This window comes from Aspergillus undulatus (genome assembly GCF_047715775.1).
Source record: "Aspergillus undulatus strain CBS 261.88 unplaced genomic scaffold BDV17scaffold_6, whole genome shotgun sequence".
In the NCBI taxonomy this organism is placed as follows: domain Eukaryota; kingdom Fungi; phylum Ascomycota; class Eurotiomycetes; order Eurotiales; family Aspergillaceae; genus Aspergillus; species Aspergillus undulatus.
In genome coordinates, this window is record NW_027396610.1 from 466,105 (window position 1) to 487,841 (window position 21,737).

The 21,737-nt window shown below is 50.9% G+C and overlaps 9 protein-coding genes across 9 annotated transcripts; 3 read left to right on the forward strand and 6 right to left on the reverse strand.

Moving 5' to 3' along the window:
* Positions 1 to 379: 379 nt before the first annotated feature.
* On the reverse strand, positions 380 to 2,169 carry BDV17DRAFT_279638 (putative MFS monosaccharide transporter; the record flags this gene model as incomplete). Its single annotated transcript, XM_073759751.1, has 3 exons — positions 380 to 1,577; positions 1,728 to 2,025; positions 2,076 to 2,169. 3 exons carry the CDS (start codon positions 2,167 to 2,169, stop codon positions 380 to 382), a joined length of 1,590 nt encoding a protein of 529 aa, XP_073619289.1.
* A 5,352-nt stretch (positions 2,170 to 7,521) lies between these two features.
* Positions 7,522 to 8,896, reverse strand: BDV17DRAFT_254486 (uncharacterized protein). Its single transcript, XM_073756778.1, has 4 exons — positions 8,611 to 8,896; positions 8,436 to 8,539; positions 8,234 to 8,356; positions 7,522 to 8,117 (listed from the first exon to the last, which is right to left on the reverse strand). Exons 1-4 carry the CDS (start codon positions 8,755 to 8,757, stop codon positions 7,967 to 7,969), a joined length of 525 nt encoding a protein of 174 aa, XP_073619290.1. The 5' UTR covers positions 8,758 to 8,896; the 3' UTR covers positions 7,522 to 7,966.
* Positions 8,897 to 9,720: 824 nt separating this feature from the next.
* On the reverse strand, positions 9,721 to 12,672 carry BDV17DRAFT_254490 (actin-related protein ARP5). The gene is made up of 5 exons (XM_073756779.1): positions 12,331 to 12,672; positions 11,949 to 12,269; positions 10,965 to 11,902; positions 10,144 to 10,920; positions 9,721 to 10,097 (listed from the first exon to the last, which is right to left on the reverse strand). The coding sequence occupies exons 1-5, from the start codon at positions 12,524 to 12,526 to the stop codon at positions 10,065 to 10,067; spliced, it is 2,265 nt and encodes a 754-aa protein (XP_073619291.1). The 5' UTR covers positions 12,527 to 12,672; the 3' UTR covers positions 9,721 to 10,064.
* Positions 12,673 to 12,944: 272 nt separating this feature from the next.
* On the reverse strand, positions 12,945 to 13,266 carry BDV17DRAFT_287975 (DASH complex subunit Dad4; the record flags this gene model as incomplete). The annotated part of the gene is made up of 4 exons (XM_073761280.1): positions 12,945 to 12,973; positions 13,020 to 13,104; positions 13,164 to 13,208; positions 13,258 to 13,266. The coding sequence occupies 4 exons, from the start codon at positions 13,264 to 13,266 to the stop codon at positions 12,945 to 12,947; spliced, it is 168 nt and encodes a 55-aa protein (XP_073619292.1).
* Positions 13,267 to 13,524: 258 nt separating this feature from the next.
* BDV17DRAFT_254497 (uncharacterized protein) lies at positions 13,525 to 14,888 on the forward strand. The gene is made up of 2 exons (XM_073756780.1): positions 13,525 to 14,336; positions 14,392 to 14,888. The coding sequence occupies exon 1, from the start codon at positions 13,719 to 13,721 to the stop codon at positions 14,274 to 14,276; it is 558 nt and encodes a 185-aa protein (XP_073619293.1). The 5' UTR covers positions 13,525 to 13,718; the 3' UTR covers positions 14,277 to 14,336; positions 14,392 to 14,888.
* BDV17DRAFT_254498 (uncharacterized protein) lies at positions 14,315 to 14,888 on the reverse strand. The gene has a single exon (XM_073756781.1). It carries the CDS (start codon positions 14,694 to 14,696, stop codon positions 14,394 to 14,396), a length of 303 nt encoding a protein of 100 aa, XP_073619294.1. The 5' UTR covers positions 14,697 to 14,888; the 3' UTR covers positions 14,315 to 14,393.
* Positions 14,889 to 15,069: 181 nt separating this feature from the next.
* BDV17DRAFT_254499 (Got1 family protein) lies at positions 15,070 to 16,197 on the forward strand. Its single transcript, XM_073756782.1, has 5 exons — positions 15,070 to 15,406; positions 15,472 to 15,498; positions 15,608 to 15,656; positions 15,718 to 15,733; positions 15,808 to 16,197. Exons 1-5 carry the CDS (start codon positions 15,376 to 15,378, stop codon positions 16,102 to 16,104), a joined length of 420 nt encoding a protein of 139 aa, XP_073619295.1. The 5' UTR covers positions 15,070 to 15,375; the 3' UTR covers positions 16,105 to 16,197.
* Positions 16,198 to 16,234: 37 nt separating this feature from the next.
* pfy1 (profilin) lies at positions 16,235 to 17,609 on the reverse strand. Its single transcript, XM_073756783.1, has 5 exons — positions 17,363 to 17,609; positions 17,280 to 17,295; positions 17,110 to 17,194; positions 16,883 to 17,017; positions 16,235 to 16,817 (listed from the first exon to the last, which is right to left on the reverse strand). Exons 1-5 carry the CDS (start codon positions 17,388 to 17,390, stop codon positions 16,686 to 16,688), a joined length of 396 nt encoding a protein of 131 aa, XP_073619296.1. The 5' UTR covers positions 17,391 to 17,609; the 3' UTR covers positions 16,235 to 16,685.
* Positions 17,610 to 19,017: 1,408 nt separating this feature from the next.
* On the forward strand, positions 19,018 to 21,184 carry BDV17DRAFT_196728 (uncharacterized protein). Its single transcript, XM_073755195.1, has 2 exons — positions 19,018 to 20,101; positions 20,153 to 21,184. The coding sequence occupies exons 1-2, from the start codon at positions 19,316 to 19,318 to the stop codon at positions 21,056 to 21,058; spliced, it is 1,692 nt and encodes a 563-aa protein (XP_073619297.1). The 5' UTR covers positions 19,018 to 19,315; the 3' UTR covers positions 21,059 to 21,184.
* The last annotated feature ends 553 nt before the right edge of the window (positions 21,185 to 21,737 follow it).

Sequence of the window (21,737 nt, forward strand, 5' to 3'; positions counted from 1 at the left end):
TTTTAAAGGTAGAAGAATATAATATCGTCATTTGTAACGGTATACAAAAACTAAACATAAACAAAAGCAGATCGCCACCGCCCGGGCTCGCGGGTTTGGGTCTGGGTGATAGAGAACAGAACGTAAGGAAAGGGAGGAGTAGAAGGTCATTCGCAGCGCAACTGCGATCAAATCGTGGACATGAAGATATGATGTTTCGTGGAGTGTTTGTGAGAAGAATGAAAGTCTTTTGAGAAGAAAGATACAGGCGTCGCAGAGGCCGTTATTGTGTAAGTAGTTTAGGTATAGTTGAAGTTGTGGCAACATCCGCAGTGGACATCATGCGGGTGTCAGAAAAGTCAACCTGGGAAGAGGTAGGGTAGAGCCCACTAGAAATAGATTACGCATTCCCCGCATCAGAGCTATTGCTCCCCCCAGCAGAGATATGCCCCTTCTCCACCTCAGCCTCAGTCTCAGGCGTGTAATTGTACCTAGCAGCCTCGGCCTCAATTTCATCATCACTAAGCTTCGGCAGCTCATGAGACGCGCGAACATAACTAATTCCCTCCGTGTATCCCTTGGCGAAAATAAGATCGACTTCCTCAAGACTCCGGTTCGCGGTCTCGGGGTAGAAGAACCAAACGACGGGGATGAAGAGGGCGTTCCACGCCGCGAAGAACAGGTACGTTCCCCAGCCGATGGCGTCGACCATCACGGGGGTGATCATGACGACGGTGAAGTTGAAGAGCCAGTTGTTGCAGGTTGAGACGGCGTTGGCTTTGGCTCGCGTACGGACGGGGGATAATTCAGCTGGGTATAGCCAGGGGAGCGGGAGCCAGGCGGCGCCGAAGGCGGCCATGTATAGGAAAAGACCGAAGACGGCGCCCTTGGAGGATTGTTCGTCGCCCGGGATCAGGCAGGCGAAGGTGATGACCATGGCCACGGTCTGGACCGCTGCACCGCCGAGGAAGAGCTTGCGGCGGCCGATGCGCTCGATGAAGAACCAGGAGAAGGTCGCGAAGATGGCGTAGACGATCATGTTGATACCGCCAATGAGGAGGGCCATGTCGTTGTCCTGGTGCAAATTTTGCTTGAGGAGGAGAGGGAGGTAGTAGATGACTGCGTTGCAACCACCGAGTTGTTGAAAGACCTGGGAAGAGGAGCCGACGAGCATGCGGCGGAGATGCTGGCTACGTCCGCCGGTGAGGAGGTCGCGGAAGCTGGTCTTTTGGCCGAGGGCACCGGATGCGCGGAGCGAGTCGAGGACGAGCTGCTTCTGAACTTGGGCCTCGTGGTCGTGGACTTCACAGCCGGCCAGGGCGGCAAGGACGTACTCGCCTTCTTCGACGCGATCCTTAGAAATGAGGTAGCGGGGGGAGTCGGGGAGGTACCACATTCCGATGATGATGACGATACCGAAGATGATCTGGAAGGCGATGGGGAAACGCCAGACGAGGTCATCGGGGCCATAGTGGGCGCCAAAGTCGATCCAGTAGGCGATGGCAGTTCCGATGGCGATGATACCACCTTCAATACAGATGAGGAGACCACGGTTGCTGGTCTTGGAGCACTCGGCTTGGTAGGTCGGAATGGTCGAACTATATCGGACATGGTCAGTAAATGGAACGAACGCTTGTCGAGCCGAGGGTGCAGGGGCCGAGGCCGCCCGACGGGCCGACCTTTAGTCATCCCGCTAAATGGCCGAGCCCTCGCTATGGGGGGTATAGGAGATGAAAAACTTTACTTACGTGTTCATTCCGTTTCCTATACCTGTTATAACCCGACCGAAGAAGAACTGGAGCAAAGGGATGTGTCCGACAAAGCTTGTGACTTGAATAATCACGCCAATGATCATCACAATAGCACCAGAGAAGATCATCCACCGACGACCGGTTCTATCGCCAAAGATCAGGGCGAAGATAGCACCTGCCAAACACCCTAGCTCGTAGACGGCCGTCACGAGGGCCTGCATGGTAGAGTTATCCTTTGTCGCCGTGAAGACATTGTTGAACGCTGCGTCACTGATGATACCGGACATGACACCCTCTGCTGTCGTTAGTTGAGTTGATGCAACCATGGTCATTATGAGAACTTACGGTCATATCCGAAGAGCAGGAATCCCATAGTCGCTACAGTAGAGACGGTCAAGGACAGCGGCCTGCCCCGCATACCGGCGAAAGAAGGCGCCATGATGGTTGGCAATCAAGATAAGGAACTAGAGCTGCGCCAGATTGAGCCTAGTGATTGTCTTCTCTCAAGGTGGATAGTATCTTGATAGAAGGAAAGAGGAGTGAAGGCAAGGAGAGCGAGGGAGAAGGCGAGAAAAACAAGAAAGTCAAAACGTGGAGAATGAAGGGGAAAAAGACGGGGGGTTATATGTATACCCAGTCTTCTCCAGAAGTCCTGACATGGGATATGGTGGGAGGGGACACGAGGCAAGGATCCATCCCATATGGTTACTGCGTCCGGTAAGCGTGGCGACGATAGTTGGCGTTCGCCAAACAGCATTGAGGTTGAAGAAGAGGTTATCCATGGCGTTGCAGTTGTTTGGCCAGGACGTCTTGTGCAGCACATGCTATTGACTATACCGATGACCAAAAATTTAAGCAGTGGAGCAGGAACCGCAAGCATCTCGATGGGCACAGCTCCCCTAAGCATATTCCATGGGCGGATCCCCGATCCCTCAACTTGACGATGGCGTCTCCACATTGCCCACCGTGACATCACATATTGGAGCCGCTGCAGGCCAAGCCTGCGAAAGAAAAGTCAAGAATTTTAGACCGAAACCTTGTTGAGCAACTCGTCCGAGAAGGATGTCAATCAATAATGAATAGTCATCTGCATTCATCATCATCATCGTCACTCTGCTTTCCTTTCTTATATGACGCCTTGCCGACCACTGAAGTCAAAAATAAACTGCGCAAATCCAGAGCTCAAAAACAAAACGCGAACAGAACACTGCCACTTATCACTAAGAACCTTGGGAATAGAGCCGACTCGCCAACTGCACGGGCACAGAAACTGCCTGAAGTTGTATGGCGTCCCGCGGGCTCGGTAGCCGCGGACCAAGGTCGGCACGAATCTTAAATCTTTCGGGACATGGTACAAATTCGGGATGCCCCGTTCCCGCTTCTGCCGGCCAATGTCCTTGCTCTCTTTTGTGCGCTGTCGTCATCCCTCGCAACCACCACCACCACCAATCGCAATGCACTTCTACGGCTTACAGTTCATTCACCTTTCAATCGCCTCCTTGAAACCCCGGACAATAGCAGCAGTAGAAACAGGGTATTTTGGTTGGCAGCCACACTCGTCATAATTCGGTATCGCGAACCGCCTTCGGCCGCTCTCCGGAACAGGAACTGGATTGCATAATATGACATGAGTAACACGATCCACTCCGAATCGCCCATGGAAGCATCTCTATATGTAGAACTTGGTGGAGGGAGATGAGATGAGATGAGATGGCACTGGCAGAGGGCTTTTCCCCACCGTGCTAGTGCTTCTGCCTGCAACAGTGCCGAGCACCGTGCAGCTTAGGGCTCGGGCTCGGGCTCATTCAAAGACTTTGATTATATGAGTTGGACTGGGAGCACACCTACTGATAAGCTAATATCTCTATTCTACATATGTTCATCATAGAACTTCCGATAGTCCTTCAACTTCAGCGGCGCACAGAGATCGGAGTTGACGCTATCTTGTAGAGAAATGTACTCTGTACACGAAAATATGGTAAAAGCAGTCGCAATTAATGTCGAGTCGCACGATTTACTGCAGCTTCGTCCATCCGCAAAGATCGACACGAACGCCTGTCGTAAACAACTACCCTGTAAATCGCATTCCGTAAGTAGTCTCAACGAGATTTTCTGGCACCATGCAAGATGCATGTCAAACTAAGACAGCGGGATAGACTTCATAAACTCCAAAAATCCCAGCCCTGCTGGACATTACAGAATAAATCCCCCCAGAGCAGTGGCATGATCCCTTCTTCTATCCTTATCTTCAGATAAGACACCCCTTGTAGTCTCTAAGCCATGTGCCAGGACATGGAGAAACACGGAGAAACACGCGAAACCCCGTGTACGTCAGTCAGGTCGTCAGCAAACCCCAGGCCCCAGCTTACATTTTGCATTCACGAAACCCCTCGTGCAAATACATAGTTATCAGTATTCCTCGACTCCGAAGTCCAAGCACTATCCCATCCCGTTCCGTCCCAAAAGATAAAAAAAAAAAATGGGGGATGGGCAAAGCCAAGCCCGATCGCCCTCTTAACTAAAACAAGCCTACGCCGAGAAAGCGAAGGATGATTTGACAGTCGCGGTTCGCCCATCAATTGATTCGATTCGTGAAGAAAGCCCATATCAGTCTCCAGCGTTGGTGAGGTGGACCTGATTCTAGTGGGTTTTGTGGAGTTTATGGTGGAGATCATTAGTTACTGCGGGACTACTGAGGTGGTGGGTTCAACGTCATATTCTGCGAGATTTTTGAGGTGGGTTGGACTTAGGGGGTATGGTTATGATGAATAAAGCTAGGATTGGATCAGGCGGTGAGAGTTGTTTGGTGTGCGTATTAATATTGGGAGTGTACCTCTGCTGTCGCGAGGGTACTGGAGACCTAACCCACGGTCACATGTAATCTGGATAGCCCTATATAGTACTACTGCAAAAACACCACATATATGGCGGGGTGAGGAGATTTGTTGGTCCATGTCCACTCATCGTCGAGTACTCTAGGGGGTCTCATAGCTAGAAGCTAGACGTCAATAGACCTAGATAGAAAGAGAAAAGAGAATAAAACAAAAGAGCACGGTGTTCATTCAAAAGGCAAGGATTTCAAGGAATGACAGCGACATAGTTGAAAAGAATAGCCCGAACTCCCCCTGTTTCTCAACCCTCTCTGCTCCCGGCACAAGTCCCAAGATAATGAAGCATATCCCGCTTATCGAGGCAGACAGTGACACTTGTAAAAGTAAGCGCACGACAACCTCGCTTCTCTTGAGATGCTGTTATTTTACTTCTACCTTCTGGGACCTCGAGTTCCAGAAAAACTGAAGCGAGATGGAGAAAGTGTGGGCACGTTTCTGGTGCAATGCATCGAGCTAGTTGATCAAAGACATAGTCTTGCAAGTTACAATTTGATCTTAGGGACGATAACGGTGACCTGATAGAACTCGATACTTCACGGTCAGTGGTGATCTCCCAATGCAGATTCAGTAACCTTTACATCAATTTACGGGCCATATCACGTCGTGCCGTTTGGAGGCGTCGCGTACATGGCCCGAGGCTGAGAAATCGGGTAGAATATCATCGCAAGGCCAACATATAAGCTAGCCTAGCCTAACTGTTCCCGTCACTTGGTAAATGCAACGTTTGAACCACACAGTTACTAGCTATGCCATCGTGAGAAGAACTCACAGTCTGACATGCGCTGAACCATACCTGAGCCTTGGACAATTCAAAAGCTGGATAAATGCCCATGCAGTTTCTCGAGGGGAAGATGGGGGAGCAATAAGTAAACAAGTAGGCAGAGTCTCTGGCCGTGGTCTGTCCAACCGTTTGACCTGGTGCATTAATGTACTCACTGCAGCCAGGATCCATCAAGAACCTCTCTTAGTAAAGCACCCATGAGGTACCATTGCTTTCTAAACGTCCGACGTCTCTATCTCTGGGCTCGGATTTCAGCATAGTTGATGCGTATAGGAAGATCTCGGTTAGATGAAGGGATTAATATCTGTCAAGATTGAAGTTATATATATATAGCAGCTTAATGACAATAGTAAAACAAATCTAGCCGTGAGTCTAAAAGAATGTCAAAGGCACAAACTGAGACAGCAATTGTAGTTGAGTTTATGATCATGCTTGGATGCTTCATTCCGAGAGATTCAGGACATGCTTGAGAATGATTAAACCATGGGAAGTTTGCAGACAATAATCACATCAACCCCAAAGCGTCAGGGGTGTCTCTCTCGTGGCTTTCTGATGCCACTAGTGTCATCAATTTCTCACCAGTGTCACTGTGAACACGTTGGGAGTTTGGCAAGGGCGTGAGAAACATCTTTCGTTCGAATGCCGCGGTCGGGAAAGTAGCCCATGCAGTCCACTATGGAGAAGAAAGCAGCGTTACAAGTAAACCAGTAAGTAATATTCTCCTCCTTACTGTCTCGTGGACCCCAATTAACTGCGTCCGGCACCGTACATGCTGTGGCACAGAAGTCTTTGATGTCCTCTGGGTATGGAGCTTCGAGTATGTACTCTGTTTCTTCTCCGTGAGCAGGATTACTCTGTTGTTGATCTTGGGTGTTAGTAATTCTCTCGTATTGAATGGCATCTGAAGGGCCTACTAAAACTCACGTTGGTATCGATGGCATGCGCCATGGCATGAGTAGTCAAAACTCGTTGGAGAATGATCTCCAAGAACCTTTAAATCTATCCAAGGCCGTTACGTTAGATGTGAACCACCAGGGAGTGCTTTCTTTAGTAAGCCACTATCAAGTGTCTCGAGCCAATCCTGGAAGGTCTCTTCGCAGTGTGCGATGATTTGATACCTATTTTCCCGTCGTCAACACCACTCTTTCCGGACGAAATACAAGATTCAGTAGTTATTAGGCCAAACCAAGACACTAGGGCCTTACCTGAAGGCCTATAAGGTAGACTATGGTCGGAGCGTCCATGATGTACTATTCAAAACTCGGTAGTGGATACTGGTTTGGTAGTTAGCAGCCAACTTGCAGGATTGGAATGAGGGTGAAAAAGATAATGAGTTGGGCTGTAGACGAGGGGGAAGCCAGGATTTGTACCCCGAATGATGCATAACACGGCTCGCTTGCAGGTATCATAACGATGAGATTCCTTCTATAATTGATCTTTCATGTTTCTTTTTAACTAAGAAGGCTGAAGATCCCTTTTCTCAGATAAAGAATAAACGAGAATCTTTCTTTGGGATAAAGCCCGTATCGATAAAGAGTCAACAATGCGCACAGGGGTCAAAAGATGTCAAAACTCGGTCTTCATTCTCTATCCTGTAAATTGACGAAAAAACCAACTGATAGTCTATAGGAGCCATGTATCGTCTTCAAAGCTACCTTTGTTAAGTCTCCGTTTCTGGTCATGGTCTGTTGAACTAGGGGCATGGTAGTGGGCAAGCTATTTGATGCATCATGGCCTTACCTTTGTTCCCCTGTGCAGCCTCTAACAGAGACAGAGGCTCCCGTCACTTACGAAGAATACTGAGCCAAACGCTATCGGCACTTGTTCTCGATGGCTAATGCTAGTTCGCATCTATATGCCTTGCACAGGGTATCTTTTAGTGTGGGTTTGGGATATTATCGACTTGGATCAAAAGGGTCCACGCAGAGGTACGAGGAGGCACCCGCAATGCTCGGATTCTTCCACCCTATTTTCTGGCCGGGCCCCCGCTACCCCTAGAGGACACTGTGGTAGGTCAATGGGTCTTTTCTGCTTATTTATCCTGACTTTCGGCTGGCCGCCTCGTCCTCTGAAGAGCGGGTGGGGGTATTTGGTCCCTACCATTTCCGCGTTTTAAGGTGGAACATTCCCCTGCAGAGAGAGAAAGAACTATTAAATGGACCATAGTCAGAATAGTCAGTTACAATTAGTATATAAAAGCATCCAACACTTCAAAAGTACTGAATCATCCCAATCATATCTCTCGCGTGCCGTCAAGATTTTCCTCCAGTCCTCGCCGTGGTACATACAACCATAACAATAAACATAACCCGCATTCACCAACCCGCAACCTTGAAAAATGCAATATACACAAGTCAACATAGATAAATAGGTATCACCAAATCAATAAACAACCTTCCCCTCTCTTCCCCCTTTCATCCTTGCCTCCCATTAAATATAAATATCAACCCAATGCACTACTCTCACCTCCAACGCCGCGCATCCACATCCAAGCCCCAACCCAGTCCAGCCCACCACTCAACTCAGCTTAGTCCACGGCAATAACTTTCCGCACAACTCCAAATCTAAGGAACAGCCGTAGCCGGCCCATCATGCGGCGGCGCCGGTCCGGCCGTCGTGGCGGGCGGGTTCTTCTCGACCACGGGCGAAGCGTGCTCGCGGCGGTAAGACCACAGCGAGAAGAGTTCGAGGAGCATGCCGAGGAAGGTGAAGATGCTGCGCGCGTGGTGGCTAGTTAGTTACTTGAGTTTGTCTTGTTTGGGTTTCTATACATGGAGACCCTGGGTAGGGGTAGGGTGCGGAGGTGAGAGAAAGAGAGGGAAGAAACGTACAAAGCAAGGAAAATAAACGACTCATTCGCCTTTTTCTTACTGCAGCCTAAGTACGGCGGGGCATTGAAGTAGCAGTTATGCCAGTTATAGTCTTGCGCCGCGAAGATGAAGGCCGTGAGCCAGCTGGTAGGTTGTTAGTAACGTATCTTGGTCCTGGCCCTAGTCGTTTGTGGTTGTGGTTGGTATTAAAGGGAGGACATACAGGTACGAAAAAACAACATCAATAAGGAAGACAAAGCGGCTGAGCATATTCGGCATGAACGGGGAGAGAAAAGCCGGGAGGAAGAAGACGACTGAGAGGACGGCCTGGGAACTTCGTTAGCGACAGCCTTTACCTAGGTATATTCGGGATAAATGAGGGGTCTAGACAGACGTACAATGACCTCCTGGTAGATAATATGCTGTCCGCGCGGACCGTGATGGATAAAGTACGACGTTATGCCCATGACGATGACGGCGCTCGCCCATTGCAGGGCACGGGCTATGAGCATGACCGGTCGAGCGAGGGCTTGGCGTGGGGCCATATTTGCGGTTCTGAGTGATACTAGATGGTGATTATTGGGCTAGAGGGAGGGATATGCCTCTGGGGAGGAAAAAAAAAAAAAAAAAAAAAAATGTCCGCAGCGCCTCAAGGGAGTAAGGCAGGTATAAGGCTGAGTGAAGAAGCGAGTAGGAAACTGGTCTTGCAGGTGGCTAGGACACGAGCTTTATAGTTGCGGGGGACAGTAAACAGGGAATCATTGCGTCTGGTCTGGTCAGCCCACGGGCTGGCGGGCAGAAGCCGGCAGTAGAGGTGTACGATGGAGGTAGGGCTTGCGTCAGGGTGCTTGATTGACCCCGGCCCAAACCCAGACCCAATAGACTATCTAGAAAAGCTTCCATTCCCCAGCCGGGGTTCATTTTTCTTCCAAGCTCCTTGCGTCGAGTTGAGCTAGACATAAAGTCAGTGATGATAATGGCTGTTTGCGGTCGAGAGAGGAGGGCACGGCATGGGATTGCATGTCGTCTTCTCCAGCTCATACCTGCGTCACTTACTTGTTTTGCTTCTGCACAGTAGTAGACTAGAGCAGTCAAGAAATGCGAAACACCGATCCGTCCAATGCGAACAAGCCAACAAAGCCGGGGTGCCGGAAGGCAAGGAAAGGATCGACCTATGGCGACTAGACGCGCCAATTGCCGGACCAGGGGTGGTGTGTTGTGTGATCAGCGAAGACTGCAGAACTAGGGCTAGCTGCCAATTGATCTGCGATGCAGAGCTCGACTGGCACTAGTTAGTGATCACGGGTTGCATGACGTCCGGATGTCGCGGGACCACGGTCATTCTTTCCATGGATATAGAGAGTATTGTAGAGCTCGTGAGTCGTGACTCGTAGGGTACCTATCATCTGACCTCGACCTCATTGACGTCGTGGCTGTTTGGTCGAACCGACGATCCCGACCCGGCGAGCCGACTGGGCCGATCATATGTATCTAGACTGCTGTTTAGTCACATCTAGGTCGTGCATCGCACTTGTCACCAATGTCCCCCATTCACCGCTGTTCCTCTACCCATTGCATGCAGGTTTTCGGGGACGAAAGTCCAAAAATAAAACATTAAAGGCCATATGGTGCAGTCCCTTACTTGCACCCGGCAGACTACTGCTACAACCAACGTAGTGACGAAATCTACATTGGGGTACATTCCCTGGCATTTGTACGGCTGGGCCAAAGCTTGAGCTTAAATACGACCGAGACGCAAGGGTGTATGTTGCAAGTGCCTAACTAAACTAAACAGTTCGATTACCCTACCGACGCCAACTCCAGCTCCAGCACGCCCTACCCTGCTTCCGCCCTACCACGACGTAACGTTTCCTAAATCGTGTTCCTGGTAGAGTTAGCGACAGCGATAGCAGTAGATTGGTTTGACATACCTTGAGATATTCACTCCCCTTTTCCAGGTACTCCTCGCGCGACACGGATGACTTTGCGAGTCCCGGCCCGGAGGCCCATTGCGCTGCTCCTTTCCAGGCGTCGAGGATGGGATCCGCGGCGCGGCGAACGGCGAGCTGAGCCTCGAGAGGGAGGAACGCGCGGAACTCATTCTGGAACCGCTCGTCGAAGTTCTGGAAGAGGGTGTTGCCGCCTGTTAAGAAGACGTCGCGCAGTAACCTCGACTGTTCTTCAGGGTTGGAAAAGCGCTGGTTGACAATGTCCGCGGCGATCTCGACGACTCCCGCCTGGTCGATGCCTGCAATCGAGGGCTTAAAGGCAACTTCTGGTACCCGGATTCGTTCGACGTTGAGATGAATCTGGTGTGCCTCGCGCTGGCTCTCGGCGTCGAACGGCCATGGGCCACGAAGGAAAACATGGACTAGACTCTTTGTCCAGTCGGATTGGGCGGCGAGGGTGTGGTTTTCTGTGAATTCCGGATCGTACTCGAGAAGTTCCTTTTCCACGTTGTTGAGCATTCCGCCGAGGTCTTCCTCTTCTTCATCGTCGCTTTGCTCGCCGGTGGCCACCGTTCGGTAGACACCCCAATCTTCGTCGTTGGCGCCAAAGTCGTCATCGTCGCCGCCTCGTCGTCGCTTCTTAGGGCCGTCTGCTGCGAGGTTGGCGAGCGTTTTCATGCGCATCTGGCTGGCTAGTGATTTGCGGTTGCCGAGATCGGCCTTCAACCGGTCGCGATCTTTGATCCGTTGCAGGAGGTTCTAAACTTGTTAGCTTAAGCTCGTAGGTGTCAAGTGCAGCTTACCTGACGCTGTGCTCTCCGTTCAGCGACCCAGCCTTCAGGGTCATTCTCGCGCTTCTCGCGATCGAGTCGGATCTCCTCGTCTCGGCGCGCCTGTTCTCTTTCCTTCTCCTCCTTTGCGCGTTGCCGAGCCTCGATGTTGGACTTCATCAGCCGTTGATGCCGCTTCTCCTTCAGGCCAGCCTCATCTAGCTCCTCATCCGGGACATCTAGTAACGGGAAAGTCTCCTCCTGTTGTTCCTCCTGTTCTTCGTTCCCCAGATCCTTGTTCCTTGACCGCTTAATCGATCGCTCAAGGTCCCGGATCAGTCGGTCTAGGTGCGCCTCGTCCTTGAGATCCTCGGCATCCAAAATTCGCGTCTTCTCTTTCTTCGTTTCGGACTGAAGGCCGCGCTGTAGATCCTTGTAGTATTCCAACTCTTGCTCCTTCTTCATCAACTTTTCCAGTCGCATCTTGGCGGCTTGCTCTTGCAGCCGTCGTCCGCTCTCTTTCTTCCTCTCGGCGATCCGCGCAAGCTCCTCCTCTGTTTTCTCGGGCACAACGTGCTCGGTAAAGGGATATTGAATGATGTGATCTCGGTCTTCCAGTCCTGTCCAGTCCAAGTATCCGCTCAGTTCTCGGTCGTAGTCCTTTGAAACATAACAATGGTTGTGCAGGAGGTCCTCCATCTGGTTTTCCGTCATCTTGCCAGGAAATGTCGGGTATTTCAGCCGCATGAGCTTATGTAGGTACTCCGAAGCGTGCATACCGCCAAAATTCAAGCGCGAACAGTTGGAAAGCATGGCTTTTGAGTTGAGCACCGGGATGACGTGAGTAGAGGTGTGTGAGGAAGAAACGATTAAACCATCCGTTCCACGGTTGTACCGGTAGGAGAAAAGCGAATCGATTCCGTACGCGACCGATGGGGCAGAATAGCACTCGAAGAGGATCTCGTTCATCACTATAACCGTCAGCTCAGCTTCGACCCAGCGCAAAGTTATTCCTACTTTTCCTTGGGTAACTCGGGTTCGCGATCGGCTCTGTCATGACGATTGGCCGATCAACGCCGCCATTCGCTCCGTCAATTCCAAGCTTGATAAACAGATAGTCCAACACGCCCTCCATTACGTCCCAGTTGCCCACCACGCTAGTACCGGGGTCGAACGCGTACCGGAGCTGGCCGCGCGTAGTCGCATCGACGTAGGCATCATGCCCGATAAATTGACACGCCTTGTTCAGTTTCCGGTCTCGGTATCGACTCATCACGGGGGGGAGTATGAAACGGGGATTCTCGTCAAAGGACCAGCCGGATTTCACGAGATGCGAGCCTATTCAACGAATAGATATTAGTTATTGCCCTGAAATGTACTATAGAATCAGACGTCTCACCATTGTCAATGACAATGGCGCTCGTATCAGGCTTGGATTTGCTCTGTTCGTAGCCATCGGGCTGCGGAGGCTGGTAGCCCTTGAAAGGACGCTCGTAAGCATTAAAGATCTTGGACGGTGGTTTGGCGGCACGCTTCTCGGATGAATTGATGGAGAATCGCGCAGGGAGGACCGACTGCACGGAGGTGATAGCCATGGTTTCGGCTGGCGTAGGTCAAACGGGGATCTCAGGAGCTTTGGCTGATTACCGCATCGCTGCGTGTCGCGTACAGCACTAGAGCAGCTGGGGGGTATGATAGAAGTTTCGCAGGTGATGAGGATGTTGGAAGGAGTGGGAGTGTTTGCGGCGACATTTCAGAAGAGGCGGGTGGACTTAGGATCCCCAGCGGTGGAAGAAAGTCTGGCCAGTGCCAAGACCGGCCATGTCCCCGGATCTACTACTGCACTGCGTCGATACTACCAGGCTATAGATACAGATATAGCATCAATTGACTACAGAGTGTAGAGCAGCATAGCTAGGATCAGGGCATTTCAAAGTAGTTTCATGACTGCGTAACTAAATCTGAGATATCTATGGTTGAGGTTCACATCGAACGCCGAGGTATATGTCTCAATCATGACGGCTCCTGGAGATTCTCCGTAGCTATGACTGATCAGCGGAGAACTAGAGACCACATCAAAGGACATACCTTCTAAGTGAAATAACACATTCGACTGGTAGTTCTTGAACATTTGCGCCACCAGCTCAACGTTCATGTTCTGGATATTGATGCCCTGGAAGGTAGTGCGTGAGTTGACAGCTGCTCAAAAAAAAGAGACCGAAAATTATATACCTGAAGAACTGTGTTCATGTCCATGACGGCCTCGTTCAGCTTTTGCTAGTGGTTGTCAGTGCAAACTTGGAGGTTGAGTAAGGAGGCGGGGAACATACAACATTGTTGATGATTCGAGACAAGAGAAGGGCTTGCTGGTGCTCGTGAGGGCTCTCCTGTAGACCCGTTAATACCGCCAAAGCTGCATTGACGGGACTGTATGATTTTCATTGCCATGCTCACCATTTTTGCTTCTGCATTTGATTCGGTTGTTGTTGATGGGAAGCGGATGTTTGTTGTCGCGGATCAGTCACGTGATGGAATTGCAGTAGACGGCCGCAGGAGTGATAATATTGGTCGTATTGTCGTTTCTGGGACTGAAGCTAATTGTTGCTATCTTCTCCAAATAAAGGCGATTAAATTGAGGCCCTACGGATTTGATGCTCTGGCTGCTTATTGACTCTCAACACAATTGAGCGCTCCTCCGCCCGTTGCGAAGGCCCTTCTCCTTCTCATCACCTCAGTTATCCATTCCATTCCCGCATCGCCTCCTCTTAGAAATCTCAATCAATCATCATGGCCCCTCCTACGCAAGCCGACAGCGAAAACCACCAGCTCCTCCTTGACAGTCTCGACATCGCGGCAGTCCCACGCCCCTTCCGCAGCCAAACCTGGCGGCCCTTTCAACGCCGAAACAAGAACGTCAAACAGCTCCTCTCCGACAGCTCGCGCAAGGAAGCCTCCTCGCTCGCTACGCAAGCAAACTCCGGCGCAACGACTCCCGGCGCCGCCGGCAGCACCGACGGAAGCCAGACACCTGCCGAGGGCAACCAAAAAGGCGCCAACATCGCTCAGGCTGCGCAGAGCCTCCAGACTCTTGTGCTAGAGAAGAACGCGCGCGCTGCAATTTCGGGACCGTCCGTGACGTATACGAATATCGAGTCTGCGCCTTCCCTGCACCCGTCGCAGCAGCGGCCGTATTGTGATATCACTGGGCTGCCGGCTTCGTATACCGATCCGAAAACGAGACTGAGATATCATGATAAGGAGGTTTTTAGTGTGATTCGGACTTTGGGGCAGGGCGTGCCTGAGAGCTATCTTGAGCTCAGAGCTGCCCATGTTGTGCTCAAATAAGGTGTATTCTTCTACGCAGAACATTAAGCACACCTACGACAGGATAAAGTTGCAGAAATAGTGAGATACCCGTTGTGAGGATACTGTTATTATCGTCTAACATTGATGATTCTAGGACTATCTGACAGAATGTACGACCAACACAGTCAAGCTCTTCCACCCACCATGCCCCTTTCGAGACAGGCTCAAGAAAGCGCTCCGGCTTATTCGTGATCTTGCATTGTATATATACGATTGATCTTCGCCTTGTGCTCGAAGCACTCGACCCATACCGACGCTCCACGACGGAACATCAGTTACAGCACCCGAGGATGCTGTTGCCACGGCGTATAGCTGGAAGCCAGCTTGAAAAGGAAATAATGCGGTTCGAATCATGCCATAGTAGCAGGTTGCGAGCAGAGTTGCTAGAAACGCCTCCATCAGGCTCCGATTTGGGATTGTTTTCAGCTCGACTTGTCGAAGGGGCAGACAGATCCGCCGTTAGAGAATCACATTATGTTCCTCATCGTTATCAAAGGGTTAAAGCTGCTGTCGTTGAGTTGCTTCATTATGTAATTTGAGCGGCCAAGTAAGATACTCCGGCCGTACTGCGTAGTAGAGAGTTGACCGAATGTGTTGTCGAGTAACGGAGAGTGCAGAGCTTTCCCGAGAGTCGGTTGTGTGGCTGTTGCGGACCCCTAGACCGCCTTCTCAAAGAATCCTAGCAGTCCCACGCCAAGACCCAAACACGGCAGAATTTTTGGATTATTCGTCGCAACCACAGCGATTGTTGATCAAGATCTCCGAGATCTGGCTGGAATTTGCGACGAAGCTCAAGAGGACGTGGTCTATACCTGACCCAGAATTTGAATCCTTTTCCTTTGTTCTTGTCGCCGGGTACGAGTCCTCGACCACGGCCGCACTCCATCCCACTCCTTATCAGCCCGCGGACTGCGATGCTAACCTTCCACAAACAGTTTCAGGATCGTCGTCCTCGGCCACCGCACTCGTCGCACCTACAACCCGACCTTCACCTTCTTACACGCCCGCAACAAACCTCTCTTCCTCTTCCTCGTCGTCTCTTCTTCGTTCCTAGAATATCTCCACGAACTCGCCCGAGATGCCGTCGGTATGGATGACAGACAACCAAAGTAAGCGCGACTCCGAAGCCATGCGATGAAATCCCAGTCATGCTAACGCATATGCGAAAATATAGAAATTGGGGTCATATTTTGTTCCGGTGGTATGTTTAATGTCCCGCTGAGCCGCCGAACGCCGTAGCTTCAATGCGCCGCGCTATACTGGCTCCGAGCCACGGTCATAGCCATGGTCACTAACTGTCGCGCGATCAGGGGGGTTATTCCTATTCGGCGGAGTCCTTATGTTTTTTGATCGGTCGCTGTAAGTCTTCCTGGCCTCCTCGCAATTATAGTAATAGAGCCGTGATTAACAAACCCTTTAGATTGGCAATGGGAAACGTACGCCTCCCCTTCACTTCTACCCCCAAGTCGCATACCAAACCACACGTCACCTAACCATCATCCACAACTAGATCCTCTTCCTAATCGGCCTAACCCTAATAATCGGTCTCGAAAAAACCCTCACGTTCTTCTCCCGCCGCCAAAAACTAAAGGGCACCGCTGCGTTCGTCTCAGGAATCCTCCTCATCCTCCTCCGGTGGCCGCTAACAGGCTTCCTAATCGAGCTCTACGGCCTCTTCATCCTCTTCGGCGACTTCCTCGTTACAATCGGTCAGTTTGTGGGTGGTGTACCGGTTATTGGGCCGTTTGTGCAGCGCTTTCTGGAGATTTTGGCCGGGGGGAGGCGGAATGCGGAGTTGCCGGTTTAGGGGATCGAGTGATTTCGCGTTCTTTTCGTTGTATAGAGGTGGGTTGGGGTTGGGGGTATTAGATGGCTTAGGTTCGATGGGGGGTTTGAGTTGATTGAGTATTGTTTATGATACATGAGGTTGGGAGGGATGGATGCATAATGTCTATATTGCTATGATTACGTATTATTATATTCTATATCTAATGACTCTGGTGTGCTGGGTCTGTGGCCCTACGCATCGATTACCTTCCATGAAATAAGAATCGAAACGCAATTAAGTGCAATGACTCTAGGTCTTAGCTGCGCCAAATGCTTGATACGGGGTTAGTGCTTGGGAACTAATGCGAGACACGGCGTGGATTGAGGTCGTTTCAGAAGATTTAAATGCTTCCAACTTGACAGGTGTCTTTTGACGGCTGTTGATCATAATTGAAACCGTAAGTGGATATCCACAGTTCATTTTGTACCATAAAGTACATATTGAAATATTTACGCGTTCGACGCAAGATGAAGAAAGTAGAAGAAAGCACCATCGTGATTTACATTAGGCAAACACATTGTCTGTCTGATTCCAAGACTAACCGGATGCAACGTCGTCATCTATTGGCCGTTGATGAGGTAGTCGCCGACCTTCTCAATGGCAGCAGCGGCATTGGTGGTCTGAACGGCCTCGCTGTGGTGACCTACGAGGATGCACGAGGGGGTCCTGACAATGATGGCGCCCTCCTTGCCCTAGAGAGTCCAGAATAATTAGCATTGTGACAAGACGTGGCGTTCAGGTTCTAGATATATCCTACCTTCTTACCGTAAACACTGCGCTCGTCGGCCTTGATGGCGAGGAACTTCTCGCCGCCAAGTGTGAAACCGTGCTGCATGGCGTAGCCGCTGTCACCGAAGGCAGAGCCAATACTGGAAATATCCTGGGGAGAGACCTGTCCTCGTCGTTAGCGATGTGTGTCACGAAGTTGACTCGGGCGGGCGGCCAGCCAGCGCACGGCGGGTGGCCGATAAAAGGCAGGCGTACCTCGAAGCCAGCAGATGTAGCCTCAACACCGGAGAAGTCGTAGCTGAGGATAGCAGCCTTGTCAAACTGGCCAGATCCCATCAGACTGTGAGGTTCTGTTGTCAGCATCGATGCGGAGGTCGCGGGGGTTCTTGTTTGGTTAAGGCGGGGTAACGGCGGAGGCACGGTACCTGGAATCGACATATCCTAAGTGAGAGATGCAGGTTAGCTGCAACAGCTCGGTGCAAGGGATTCAGGAACAACCGAGACGTACCTTGCCAGATAGCAGAGTGAGCACCCATGGTAACGGTTGGATAAACAAGTAGCGGGGAACGGAAAAGGGGAAACGGTGGGAGAGATGCCTGAAGGAGCGGCAAAGGAGTGCTGAAGAGGGACGGTGGAAGGTTTCAAGGGAACAGAGGGAGATCGGCCAGCGACAGGGCTGTTGAAATTATGTATTTGCAGTGATGCGAGAAGGAAAAGAAGAGTCGGTAAGGAAAGCAGAGCAGAAGGTGAAGGTGAGCTGGGAGTGGGTGAGGTAAGGTGGGGTGGTGGATGCCTGACTCCTGAGGCATAATATGTCTGCCCCGCCATTTCCAGCATTATTACTATAGAATTCTTCTCCCTGCATCAACTGCTGCACGATCATGACTTGGTGACTGCCTGCGGTACGCAAGAGCTCAGTTACTATGTACGGCACAGCGCGAGCGCCAAATTATTCTACAAGCTCACTGCAGTGCTACGGAAACACGATTACATATGTCTGCGAATAGCATCGAGTGTGCCGACCTCACCGACTCATGTCTTAGGTAGACTACCACACCGAGTCCGATGACAAGCGAACGACAAATATCCCGAATAGTACTGCGATACGAGTACTTGGCCCAGGGTCTTAAAGTTCGAACTTTAGGGTGAACCTCTTCTGAAACTGAAACGACGGAGCATCACGGGCTCACGGACCTCCAGCTATGATTTGTTCCAGATTCAACAATTTCTACCTCCATCTAGACCCCAAGCATTAGGAACCCCGACTTTTTCAACTTGAGGTATGGATAAATTGATATCGCATCTTGCAGCATCAACGGTGTACATCCGCAGAAACGGCCCGGCACGTGTGGCTCTTGTCAGGTGCCGATCACCTGTAGCACTTGTCCCTTTTGGTCCACGCCCTGCAGAATCATTTGCCAACCCTCCAGCGCTCCTTCGTTTCGAGTCTCAACAGACTTCGGTCATGGTCAGATAGTGCCACTGGAATACAATGCTATTGTCCACTTCTTCAAGACGCCGCGAATGTGCGCACCTCGGAATTTGCCATCCTTCCGCCCGCCCAAGGCACCCTGGCTTTGATCCGATTTTGCACGAGATTTAATCTAACCTCTGCCGACAAGCGGCCATCCGACATTTGCGAACTATAGAAAGTGCAGAGCACTACATCGTGCGGGGTTTTGTATCAAACAACATCGCCAACCGTGATAATTGCAGTCCAGATTGAAGATTCGTCTCAGGCGTCCACCACCGCGAACATCGCATCGGAGTCGATCACCGTCCAAGAAATCAAGACTTTGACGTTGGTTATCATTCAGCTCACGAGTCTCATTTCGTTTAATTAGATCTCCGAGGTCTGGCGTCATCTCGGTTTATTGGCTGAGCGGGCCCTGTTTCAGAACGAGCTGAAACCAATCGTGAATCAGAAAGCGCTCGCGCCGAGTGCTGCGTATTTGCCGGCCGCGCTGACAAGCTTAACATCTGCGCAACCACAATTCCCATTTCAAACCCTTGGATTAAGCGGCCTGCGCTCCTTGAGCTGTCGCTGATGTATTCAACGTTGACTGGCTCGGCTAATTATCCCTCAGGGCTGACCTTGGGCGGCTACAACAATCTATAGTGCTTATTGGTTGTTGGTGGCCCTACGCTAATCAATCCCAGATTGTCTCATATTATTTAGATCTTAGATGTGAGACCTTGTAGGGCCCACCAAATCTCTGACAGTCCTCTCACGGAGGGGGTATGGGCTTGTCGCCCTTTTAATATCGCGATCCGCCCTCTCCTTTCGTGCATAGCTCTCTCTTCCTTTTTGGATGCTTCAGTTCCCTCGGTCTTCTGGAAAGACGTCCGCTCTTTTTTTCTACTTTCTATGTTCAAGCTTCACTTCGGTCCCTCATACACACCGTTCCTTCAGCACATACGCTTTTAATAGACGACTCCTATGAAACAACCCTAGTCAGCCATGACCAAAGGATGTCTAGGTAAACCGCGCACGCCGCCCCAGGCGCAAGGCATCTCCAAGCCCTACTTGAGATACACAGATGCCCTACCAAGGAATGACCTCCGTGATATCGACCGCAACGTCAGTTACAGTCGACCGGTCGTCAACTTCGGACAGTCAGACAGTCGCAACCAATCTCCAGTTCCTGACTTTGAATTCGGGGCTGCTGTACCAACATCCCAATCCACGCTGGCGTCTGATACCAATCTTGGAGTGGACGAGTCCATGATTGGAATTGCCCTAGGAAGCCCTCGAATGCTGGAACCAAATCATATCGCAACTGCACCACGGATCCCACCGCCCACACCCCCTGACGATGCAAGAGCTTCTTCAGCCCTGCGGCGAAAGCCAAGCAAGTGGAGGAAGATTGGGGGCATGTTCAAGGCAAAGAATGCAATGTCTCCCAAGGCAAACAAGCCATTCTACCAGGTTCGCGCCGGGCAAACTGGCCCGGAACAGGGCTCTACCCATTCAGTAGACTACAAGTCTCGACGTGGATCCGAAACCAAGACGGGGCCGATTGAGAATACCGAAGTATGGCCGTGCCTTGTTTCGGAGAACGAAGCGTTGACGCATCAAGGCCAGTCCAAACCACCGGCAGGATCATTACTCCAGGTGGAAATCCCTCAGATCGCGGAGATGGAAAGATACAGCGTGATGTTTGGCGGTTTGCTCAACAAGAGCCAGCCCTCGCTGCTGGACAGGCGAAGCAAGACGCTGGACAATTTGACTATCACCGGCAAAGAGGTTTGTTCACTGCCGTCTTCCTATACCATATTCATGTGCTCATAGTCCTAGTCACCTCCGCCGGGGCCACAACGACGAGCAACTTCTCCAGCACTATCAAAATCACCCAACTTTACCCTTTTCCCAACCATGCCAGCTAGTAAGGCCTCAAAGGTCCTAGGGAGTCACAACCTCCCTCAAGGTCCAAACCCTCGGCCCAGAACCCAGGGGTCCCTCGCAAACCAATCTCAAGAGACACTCTTAGCCCAGAGAAATCTCTCGCCAGATATCCACCCCAAAGCATCCCACCGCTCACAAGGCTCCGTCACATCCTTCCTATCCTCAACCTCAATAGGATCCAATGACGAACCCCTCCTTATCCACAAGATCGAGCCAGTTCGCACCTACGCCGGCATGAAAGAGCCAAACTGGGTCATGGTAAACCGCAACCCACCCACCCCATCCCAATCCGACTCTCCATCCAAGAAAAAGCTCACCATCAACACTCGAGAAATACATTCACGGTCAGACTCAACGAGTAGCAGCGAGTCAACACTCACATCCACAAGCCTCGTATCCTCTGCCTCATCGCCAATCCTCTCGCCGCTAAACACAACCCGCACCGGAGCCTCGCCTCCAAGAACCCAGAATGGCCTCGACACCAATTCCCAGGGACCTGCGCAGAACCCCAAACCCATTTCCTTCCCACCACCCCGTACATCTTCCCGCACCAACGACCAAAGTCCAAGTTCCAACCATAGCCACAAAGCCAGCAACTCCCAGACCGAAATCCCCACAATCGAAGTCTCCATCGCGCGCTCGGTCTCCGTCTCAAAGGGCAAGAAACAGATGCTTGTCCCTGTGCGCACGAGAGCGCCAACCTTCAACTTGAGCCAGGCGAAGACGCCGCAGGTTTCGGGTCCACAGGTCGGGCATCGGCCGGGGTTGTCGCAGGATGCGAGGATCGAGATGGTCTAGGGCGGCTTAGTTGGGTGGAAGGTTGGACTTAGGGTTTAGTCTGGGTTCGAGTTTGATAGGATTGGGTTGGTCTTAGGGCTGGTTTGGCGTTTCTGGATTGCATACGCATACCTTGTATATACATACATACATACATACCCCTTTGGTTGTACTTGTGGTCAATTTCTGTGCTATTTCGGAATTTTGGGGTCTTTGGGTCTGGTTCAGCGTCAGTACAGTGTCGGAAGTATCGATCTTTCAGCTTTCAGTCATTATCTATACACTTGTATCTCATTTTGTGCATATCTCATTTTCAGCGAAGATGTTTTATCAAAATTGATGAGTATGCTCCGTACACAGACTGTCCTTGCTATTCTGACCCGATCTGTACTATGGCAATTTTCTTCTTTTCCCCGCCCATACTTCTATTGATCTTTTTCTACCGTTTCGACTCTTAATATTCACCCGAGACAGCCTGTCCATTGGTCCTTACCAAGGCTACCTACACGTTTTCTAATACTATCTTACCTCACCTTCCTCACCCATTCAACAATTATGCGCCATGCGCCATTATTTCAGCGCCCGTTTCCGTACACGTTCACGCATCAGCAACGCATACAGATCCTGCATGTTCTGGGTTAAACCAAAGTCGCCTAAATAATCATAAGAAGCACTAAGTATGCCCCATCTGGCCTGGCAA